The 10822-nt window shown below is 39.5% G+C and overlaps 1 protein-coding gene across 1 annotated transcript; it reads left to right on the forward strand.

The window, feature by feature from the left end:
* The first annotated feature begins 3583 nt into the window (after positions 1-3583).
* Positions 3584-9804, forward strand: LOC306860770 (transcription factor MafB-like). The gene has a single exon (XM_079402665.1). The coding sequence runs from the start codon at positions 3962-3964 to the stop codon at positions 5135-5137; it is 1176 nt and encodes a 391-aa protein (XP_079258791.1). The 5' UTR covers positions 3584-3961; the 3' UTR covers positions 5138-9804.
* Positions 9805-10822: the final 1018 nt, after the last annotated feature.

Here is a 10822-nt window from a genome sequence, read left to right on the forward strand (position 1 = left end):
GAGTGACAGATCCGTATTTCATAAAGGCAAGCACTAAACTGTTTTCAACCGAATAAGTCTGTGATTGTGTTAATAGTCGTGCATTTTTATTCTACCGTGCAATGTACAGGTATTTATCTCTTTTATGTGGCACAGTATCAGAACAGTGTCCGATAATTCATGTAATACGATGTCAAAAATAAATGGATACATACAGTTTTCAAATAAAATCCTGTTTCTCTTAAATTGCAATCACAGATAGCCCATTGATCTGTGGGTCAAACTGTGGAAGTGTAATGTTAAATGTCACTTTTCGAGGAGAAATGTGACTTTTTATTATTTTTTTTTTTTCACGGAACCTGAAATATACATTTATTTATTTATCTATCTGTCTGTCTTTCTAAAACTAAAGCAATCAGTCAGTTAATCAATCAGATTGTTTGTTTGTTCTTTGCTCGTTTGTATTAAAAACCAAAATAAAACAGGTGCCAGGCTTGATTTGCTCTCTGCTCAGGGGTTGTTCACTAGGGGCGTCATACTCTTGCAAATCTTTCGGCTTCAGGCTGAGAAGTTACTGACTTTGTGAAGTGCATCGCTTTCTGATTTCATCCACGTTTTATATCAAATCAACTGCAGTCGGATTCCTCTGTTCGGTAGCATGCATCAGGCCAATGCAAGTCTAAATATGTCTTCATACCTATATCGTTATAACATAAACTTCTGTCCTAATTTTCGTTTAGGCTATGTTTATGCATTTCTGTTTCTATCTTAAGAGACTTCTAAGGATACTTTTAAAGACATTTAACACGCATTTATAACGTTTTTATAAGGTAAACATGCTTTGAATTTCACGAGTAGGTTATTTGTATTAAACGTATTTCCATTGATAATCCATTATACATCACACGATAACACTTTTCCATTGGTTTAAGACGTGAATAAAATGCGTACATTTTCCTTTTCCTTTTAAATATGAAATTTGATGACATAACTTTGCCTGGCCGTAATAATATTCTTCCAGATAAGTTGTTTTGTCACGTCTTGATATTAGTCGTTCGAGTTTGTATAGCCTATTCGTGTCTGGTAGATATTGATAAGCACCTCTCCTAACAGATGATGTATTCTGTTTTCCACTATACTCTTCTAGAGAGCAGAGCACAAGCCTTTTCTCAAGCGCCCATTACCTGTGTGTGTCCCAAGAGGAGGATGCAGAGGAAACTAGAGAAGAGAGAATACTTTCTCTGTCTGTCTCTCACCCTCGTCCCCACACACACGCACTGATCTGATCAAATCATTCAATATTAAATGTGCATTCCCCCCAAAAGTCTTCTGCAATGTTATGAACAAAAAAAAAAAAAAAAAAAAAAAAAACCCGCACTCGACTAGGCTTGTCTTCACACTTGCAAAAACGCAGTCATGAGTTACAATAAAAATCATGAATATTTCATACTTATCTTAATGTCCACTGCTGAACGTCCTATGTCCTTATGAGCGGTAAAAAAAAAAAAAAAAAAAAAAAAGAGGTGGTCAAAAACAGCATCCTTTCCAAGCCCAGTACATTTCTGAGGCCTGGGATATTTACCGGCATGCGGTCCACACCGTCTCCCTTTGACAACTGCTCTATGAAACATCTCTGAGCTGATTTTATTTCTCTTATTCATTCCTAAAAATCGTAGGATGGGAATCTCATTAGCCCAAATAAGCGTGCATCAACACTTTTTCCGCTGTCCATAAGCAAGAGGATCACTTAATAGATCATTAACCACCAATATGGTGCTGACATGAGAGTTTTTCAGCATCTCGTCTCCATTAGAGAGAGAGAGAAAGCAGCAGCAGCGGAGAGTCTGAGAGAATCAGAGCGCGTGACTGTACGGGCCCGGTGCCGGCAGACTCAATAGGTCTCCTCGACTGATCTATGATCTTTTGCGGTGTGATATCTGGCTTTTTAGGTTTGTATTAGTAAACATGGATAACAGAATTAACAGTTGGCACTGTAGTTGACGTGGAGATGCTGTGCAGTCACATTTTGTGTGTGTGTGTGTGTGTGTGACATGGGTGAGTAAAATTCGCAATAACCAATGACTTTTTTTTTTTTACATGATGGATAAATAAGTAAAACGCAATTATATATACAAAATGTATTAAATTTGAAGCATTCGTGGGTATTGGTAAGTGACACTTAATATAAACATATATTTTGTGCATATTTTATTAGTGAACATTGCTGAATAAACTGTGTCCGTTTAGCAGGTTCATTTCTGCCGCTGTTTCTTAAAGTTAATCCTGATCAAAGACGACAAAACATAATATTAAACAGCGAATCGTAAAATTAATTTTCAAATAAAAATAGCCCAAAAGAAGGGAAGGAGAAAATGTCATTAACTGAAGAAAGAAAAGTAAATATGGAATAAACGTTTGAAACAGGAATCGAAACAATAGTTCTTTACTAATTACACTGGCATTACACTTACACAAATAGCCAATATTTAAGCAGTTTTAATAAATACTTAATGCGTTTGTGCATATGTGCCTAACAAAAAATAATCAATAGTCTTAAACACAAGCATGATTTATGATCAAAACACTCGTTGATGCACAATGCGTCTTTTACTCCAAGACAACAGTTTTAGGGCTCAACTTTTCCGTTCACGGTTACGCAATATATTTATTTATTCTCATTATTCCTTACAATTTATTTTCAGATGAACTCACTTATCTTACAGTCTTGACTAGCAGTAGCGCACGAGAGGAGGCGCGGCAGCAGAGCGCCGCATGAGGGCAGCGTTGGGTGGGTTTTCCTGAATCTAGCTTCACCCGCAGCGCAGTGCCAGCCTTTCACATCAGCTTGCCGTGTTGAAAATCCACGAGTCAATACATATCGCAATAACACATACACCTGATGGGTCCCGGGCGTCCTCATTCACGCAAAGCACCATCCTCATTAACAGAACAACGACAACGACGACTTTGAATATCTCCATGATGTTTTGCAATAGGCTATACATTTTAATAAATAGTCTATACTAAGTAATAAACCCTTTTTGTTCTTGTAAATGACATAAATGTTGCATGCTTGTTCAGTTGAGTAATTTTGACAGCGGATAAAGGCTTCTATTATCAGGATTTATCGACAATTGTATTGAAGTAGGCTATTGCGCAAACCTTGGTTGATGCAACAACCTGCTGCTGCATCACAGACTATAGCTATTTTAAACTTGTATGGTCTATACTTTGAATAAAACACTTTTCACAAAGCATCTCAAGGTTTGTTTTTATTTTAAACGCGCAATGAAACTAATTTAGAGCCTATATGTTGATTTTAATTCAAAATAAAGAGAAAAATTCTGAAAGCATTAAATGGAGTAAAACTTTTTTTTTTTTTTAAGAACGTGGAGTTTTTAAAATATGTCCAGTTACAGTATTCTTGACTTTGCATGTAGGACAGAACAAACTGCTTCTCGTTTGGCGCGCGCATATCCAATCAGTCAATACACGAAATAGCACTCTCCCTTTCTTCATCCCGTCAGCTGACAACATACAGCCTCCTCTGACGTCACGCGCGCGTAGACTATAACAGCGCAGAGGGCTCTGGCGTTCTGCTACAGTCTGAATACTCAGGAGTGAATGCGAGCTGAACTCTCTGCGGTGCAGAGCTGGACAAACACAGCACCCATCCACCTCAACGCTGCTTCACTGTCTTAAGGACATATTTTGGAGTATCCGGAGTCGGGACGGGAGCCCTTGTCCAGTACTCATTTTCGTCTATTATTTATGTTTTGAGTTCAAGACGGGACGCGCGCTTGAGAGACTTTTTCCAGTCCTGTCCAAAGACTGCAGCTGTCGACGTCCAAAGACCACTCTGCGCGTCCATATGAGGCAAATGTCTTTCGCAGTGCATTAGTCCAGAAAGTTTTTATTTTTATTTTTATTATTATTATTATTATTTTGCTTCCTCCCGTTTGAACATTTCGAGCGACTCTGCATGCTCCAGCGCTCCAGCGCGTCGCGTTCGGAAACCCATCCAGAAAATTGCATGCACAAAGAGGGGGAAGAAAGGCAAAAGTCGGGTTTCGCGACGCTGGTGAACACTTTGCTGAAGAACAGGGACACGATGAGCGCCGATCTCGCCATGGGGCCCGAGCTGCCCACCAGCCCGCTGGCGTTGGAATATGTCAATGACTTTGATTTGATGAAATTCGAGGTGAAGAAAGAGGCCATGGCGGGGCTCGACCGCTCCAATATACGGCAGTGCAATCGCCTCCAGCCGCAGGGCTCCGTGTCCTCCACTCCGATCAGCACACCGTGCAGCTCGGTGCCGTCCTCCCCGAGCTTCAGCCCCACGGAGCAGAAGAACCATCTGGAGGAGCTGTACTGGATGCCGAGCAGCGCGTATCCGCAGCAGATCGATCCGCAGACGCTAAGCCTGACGCCTGAAGACGCGGTGGAGGCTCTCATCGGAGCCACGGCGCACGGCCATCCTCCGCCCCCTCATGTGCAGCAGCAGTTGCAAGCAGGAGGCTTCGAGGGATACAGGGGAGCGCATCACCACCACAGCCATGCGCAACAGCAGCAGCAGCAGCACCACCACCACCAACACCAACACCAACATCAACAATACGGCGCGATCCCCCATCACCCCGATGACATGCCAGGTCACCACCATCACCACCACCACCACCACAGTCAGGACCCCGACAGCCCCTCTCCTACCTCGCCTGGGTCCCACCAGCAGCTCCACCACCGTCACCACCACCACCACCTCGGCCAGCAGGGTCACCACGGCGCCGGGGGCGGCCTGAACGTGGAGGACCGCTTCTCCGACGATCAGCTGGTGTCCATGTCCGTGCGCGAGCTGAACCGACACCTGCGGGGCTTCACCAAGGACGACGTGATCCGCCTGAAGCAGAAACGCCGGACCCTGAAGAACCGGGGCTACGCGCAGTCGTGCCGCTACAAGCGCGTGCAACAGAAGCACGTGCTGGAGAACGAGAAGACGCAGCTCATCAACCAGGTAGAGCAGCTCAAGCAAGAAATCAACCGGCTGGCCCGAGAGAGAGACGCCTACAAACTCAAGTGCGAGAAACTGAGCGGAGCGAACGGGTTCCGCGAGGCAGGATCCACCAGCGACAACCCGTCCTCTCCAGAGTTCTTCATGTGAGTGTGTGTTTCCTATGCCTGAGAGACTTTGCGCTCATTCACATAACAGCAGTACTCATATTAGAAGAATAATCCACAATAAATAATAATCTCATATGTAATCATCGCCACCGATCTTGGCAACTAAAACGCGAAGAACATGTTAGAATGTTTTCTGGGAAATGTAGATTAGTTGCTTGTAGTAGGACTTTTACCCCTTTCGTAGAGATCTCACAACAAAAAGAAAAGCGAAGAACTGGCTTTTGTATTTAGGATAACTTCAGATAAAACCTTCTTTCCATCGTCTGGTTTGTTCTCGGTTGTTCAGGAAAAAGAAAAGGAAAAAAAAAATGTGTGTGCTAAGCGGGGAGAGAAACTTTGGACTTTTTTTCCCACTTGGCCAGAAAAGTTGAGAGCACCACAATATGCAAACCTCCCTTACTTCTCCTGTATAACGCGCCTGAGTGAGGCGACAGGGGGAACTTTATGCAACATCTCATTGGTTTATTGCCTGCTTGGTTATATATAGATATATATTAAAAATAAAAGGAAAAAAACGACAAAAACAAACACATAAATCTGCATTAAGATATTAATCCTGCATGCTGGACATGTATGGTAATAATTTCTATTTTATACACTTTCTTTCTTTCTTTCTTTCTTTCTTTCTTTCTTTCTTTCTGTTCATTATGTATCATAAAGAGCATGTTTTTGATCTTTAGCTCTTTTTTGGGGATATGAGACTGGCTCTCCGGTCGCTCATTGTATGGTTTATTTGGACTTGTAAATATATGCAACAGCAAACCTACAAACCGACATCGAAGAGCTGATTGTTTTCCAAACTTTTCTGATTTGCTTCATGTTTTGGGAATGGATTTCCAGTAACGGGCATTTTGCAGTTGCATTTAACAAGCAAGCAAACGTAAAAGAAGCGCACTTTTGGGGGGAATGATTTTGGTATTGGCAGTTTTTATTTCGACTTTTTTGATTGTTTCTTTGTTTTAGCAGAAACCGCCTTTGAGGAAGACATCCCGCACACGCACATGTAGTCATAGGTGAAATTAAAGCACGCCTTTCATTTTAACTGGTGCTCATAGTCTCACGTCTAGTTGTAGCAAGACACAAGAGAGTGTGTGTGTGTGTGTGTAGGTTTTTTTTTTCCTTCGTGCAGGCTGTTGCATAATCTATTGCTATTCTATAACATAAGCAATACTTATAGGTCGTATCTTTTATGATGGGTAGGATTTCAACAAACGGGCACACTTTCATCATTTTTTTTTTTTTTTTTGAGATATATGAGCTGCCAGTTTTATAAACCAACATTTCAAAATGTAGTTGTTATTATAATCCAGCTCGAGGGTGTAGGCTTCCTAAATCAGGGGTTTGTGTATTATTGCCTAACATGAAAACTACGCATGTATTTCAATGGAGAGTTTCAATGATCAATGTTAAATGTTTTCCTTTATTTTTTTTTTCTGCCGGTCAGTAAAAAATAAGGGATTCAGGTTCTGCATAATCTCAAAATGAAATGATATGTCTCATGTTATTGTTCTGTTTTTTTTGTTTGTTTTATTATTATGTCGAGATTCTGGTTCTGCTGGCCAGATGCATAGTTTTTATTTTAATGATTAAATTAACAAACAGTCAGATCATACTGAATAAGCATGGTGCTTGCATCTAAGAAATATTGTTAAAAAGTCATGCATTTAACAATCTTTTTGGTTTAATACTGATTCAACTGTGTTGAAATCAAATGTAAACTGCAGCAGCAGGTTGTTGTTTTGTTTGTTAATTTCATGTATTATGAGGGGATCAATTTTCAAATCTGTTTATATAAATGGAAAAAGAATAGAGTTCAGTTCGGACTGTTCCATTCAGGCTGGTTTCTGTTGCGTTTTTGCTGTTTTTGGAAGAAATGGTTTCCTATTTTGCTTATTAAAGTCAGTGAAATGGCATTGATTTTATGCGTCAATTCCTGTGTCTGTCAAAGTTACGCAACATTTCGGTTTAACTGTATGCCGCATTATCACGCATCACTGCAATCCAGTAATCAATTAGTCATCAACCAACTTTTATTGAAAATTTGGCAGAGGAGCGATATTTCCGTGGGGTTGTTTGAGCGGGTGGTCTCTCGCTGAACTTTGAGCTCAAGCGACCCAGATGCAGAAATGCGCTCGTACTCGAGGGTTAAACTGACGTTTTATTTAAATAGAATTACATATTGACCATTACTTGGTAAGAAAAAAAAAAGGTAAAAACAATCTAAGACACGTCTTCTTTTTCAGAGGTTGAAATACTTTTTTCATTTAGCGCGTTACTTAAACAGGACATGCAATAAAAGGACGTTTTAGACTATTTCAGGTAATTTGAAAGAAAACGAGAGAGAAATAAAGCTAAAAGCAGAAGCTGTGCGAAGTCTCGCTCTCTCTTGGTGTGTGTTTAGGCCTTCGGTTGTGTTGCGACCTGCAGGATTTGCAGCGCCTGCAGAAATCCGGCGCGCACGTGTGCTCGGTAAAATGAGATCTTTGACCTTGCGCTCAAAGCCCAGACTGTGGGAACAGGACAATTAACCCTTCCGACACCCCATACAACAAACATTTTCATATTTCAAACGTATTTAATGACTTGTCTGGATGCATGCTAATATGTATATATACAATTAGGCGCATTCGGTTTTAGGCCAGTGTGATAAAACGCGGAAAATTGTAAATAGTTCAATAATAAGTAGGTAATTATATAAGTATAGGCTACTCTATAGTGCATATTTATTACTGAGAGTTCATTTTTAATCAGTTTCTGTTTGGCCATATAAATCCTAACTGTTAAAAAGCTATTGAAAATGTCCATCTTTTTTGCCTATAAATATAGATAGCGTTCAGTATGGTCTCTTGTCTTGTTTGTCAGTTTTATTGTTTTAGCTTGTTGCACAACTGTTATTACAAAATATGATGATATTGTAATTTTAGGTTGGAGGCAGTATTCACACAAATTGCACTAATTTAAAACAGTTTTAAATCGGATGTTTACAAAACCACTGCAATGATTTTTGTAATTGGACTTTTGTCTCAAATTGGACTTGTGACATGCAGTATAACCCTAATGCTTAGCTTAATTACACAACACACATATCTATATTGTTATTATTACCATATGGACATTGGAATTGGGGTTCAAAACAATAAAACAAAAACTACAGAAAGTAGACATCCTAACATCATTCCATGTTAAAGAGGGTTCAGAAATGGATGAATGTTTCGCTGTGAGTGTGACTATCGCACAGCTATGGGCTTTACAGTAAGAGAAGCCTGTTTTGAGAGCTTTGCCGTTCTTCTCCAAAGCATGAGAGAAGGACAAGGGAGAGTGTTGTTAGGATTTCCTGACGGTTTTCAGTTTCTGGTGTCAGAACATTATCTGCCATGTGTCTGCACAATCTCAAGGGCAGGGCAAACGCAGCGAGGCCTGAGCCAAGAGCACAGCTCCCACAACAACCTATATTAAAGACCACATTATAACCCACTCATAATCATAATAATAGCATTATAGAAGACATGCAGTGCAACGTATTTAATTCATAATTCTTTTATTTCATTGTGCTCATGCATTAATACTTGTAATGATGTAAGCAGTGAACCCTGTTATGGGAATATCAATTCAAATGTGCTGCAATTAGATTTCACCGTTGTAAATATCGACAGAGATAATTGTGCAGTAAAAAAAAAGGAACACGCATAGACCAAGCTTTTACATTCTCTTTAGGATTAAATGTTCAATTATTATGGAATTTTAGTGTCAAAAGGAAAAAATCAATTACACTCACTGTTGCTTTTGTTCAATAAGCTCACAAATTGTTATTGATTCTAATCGTTAGCATCTTCTGTACACGGTAGAGTGGACTGTTTCTTGATTTTTATTTTAATTATATATTCCTCTGTCTCTTTGCTCAAAGATACTGTAGAGTAAAAGAAGGAAGGAAAAACAGCAAAAGTAAGTAGAAGGGTATAAGAATGATAAAACGCATTGACGTATTGACCCCAGTGCACCTGAGTGTTAGCATGACTCTCTAGTGCTTATGTAGAATAGCTGTACACATGCACAAACGTCTGTCACCGAAGACTGACGGAAACGCACACCAAATTTGATAAAAATATCAACAATCATGCAATCAGATCACATAGAGACAACAAGGACGCACGCAGATTTACACAGATGAAGAGAAAAACATACATTCTTCCACCCTAACTCATAACAGCGTACAATATCTGTCATAACATACAAATCCATGCAGGCCAAATCTCACCTCAGACTGTCAGTTTATGAGAATTCTCTAATCATCCTCTCGCCAAGGAGAAGCTCCAGCTTAACACCGAAGCATCAACACTCACCACTTTTGCTCTGTCTTGTATTTCAAATATTTATATATCAGTTTCCCTTCACAGGGCTATTATGTGTTGCTCAGAAAGTCATATCAACTCCTGACAGATTGGGTCAGACTGCAAAGTTACACGCTGACATTTAGAACTGATACTTTAATAGTTATGGACACTTTTTTTCAGAAAAACAGTGAGGGTTTTTAGGGTTTTGAACACATCATAGACCTAATTTCTAAAAACCGCTGATGGTTGACTATGTCAATGTTATAATCTTGTTAACTTATTAGTGACAATGCATTGTATAATAAAACAGTTTGATGTGTTGAAAAAAAAAAAAAAAAGTGCTTTTTCCAAATTTTCAGGCTAAGGCAATCAAATACTGTTTACATGTGGAAATGCTTTATTCAGAATGTCTTAGTTTGGATAATCACATGCATGTGCAAAAATAGCTGGTTTCAGCTCAGTGTAATTCTAATCTGAATTTCAGGAAGCAGAATTCAAACTGCTGTATACGCTTAATTGATAAAACGACTTGAACAACAACTGTATTTTCTTGGTAAACACTTGTTAAATTCTGTTTATATCCTCATTCGTCATCTGCCCTAACTATTTACCATGGTAGCATGCATCCAGTACACTTCCTCTGATTTGCAGACTTTGCTGCGCATTTAAAACAAGGCATTTATACAATATATAAACCGATAATATTGACATGTTTCAAGCTAAGTGCTAATTGCACATCTGGACAGCTGAAACAGCGGATCAGTTGCAACATTGTGTTTTCACAATCAGTCTACAGACGACCATCAAAGTTTAGAAAGTGACGTGTGCATACATTCATACTTCCAGTATGTAAAGCCATGACTCCAGCAGTTTTCCAGGGAAGTTACTTTTACAGGAAGACCAGACATTCATCACAGGATAACACATTTTCCTCACTCAACCATTCTGGGAGAAAGTTCCTCTCTGGCAAACGCATGAGTGATGCCAAGCCTGGGCATCCAGGTCCAGTTTTTTTCTTTTCTTTTTTTTTCACCTTGTCTTTAACACTAGGCTTTCATACTTGGTCGCCATTTTTTTTTGTAACTAGGAAATATCATTTGGAGCTTTAATTCTGGCTTTCAGATGTAATCTCACTAGTCAAAGTTCTGATTATTGGCATAAAATTTATATTGCAGTTATTCTGTATGTCATTTAAATTATAGCACAGTGATTTGTTCTGCAGACAACTCTGAAGAAATGAGAGGAAACTGAGTGTTGACATTGGTCAGAATTCTCCTCTTTATTTTCCAGAAGTAAGAAGTACCTATTATTTCAGAGATATACTGTAACTCAAA

This window comes from Barbus barbus (genome assembly GCF_936440315.1).
Source record: "Barbus barbus genome assembly, chromosome: 41".
Lineage (NCBI taxonomy): Eukaryota > Metazoa > Chordata > Actinopteri > Cypriniformes > Cyprinidae > Barbus > Barbus barbus.

Bases quoted from the DNA above. Each gene is read 5' to 3' on its own strand.
- LOC306860770 (XM_079402665.1), top strand. From the start codon at position 3,962: ATGCTCCAGCGCTCCAGCGCGTCGCGTTCGGAAACCCATCCAGAAAAT.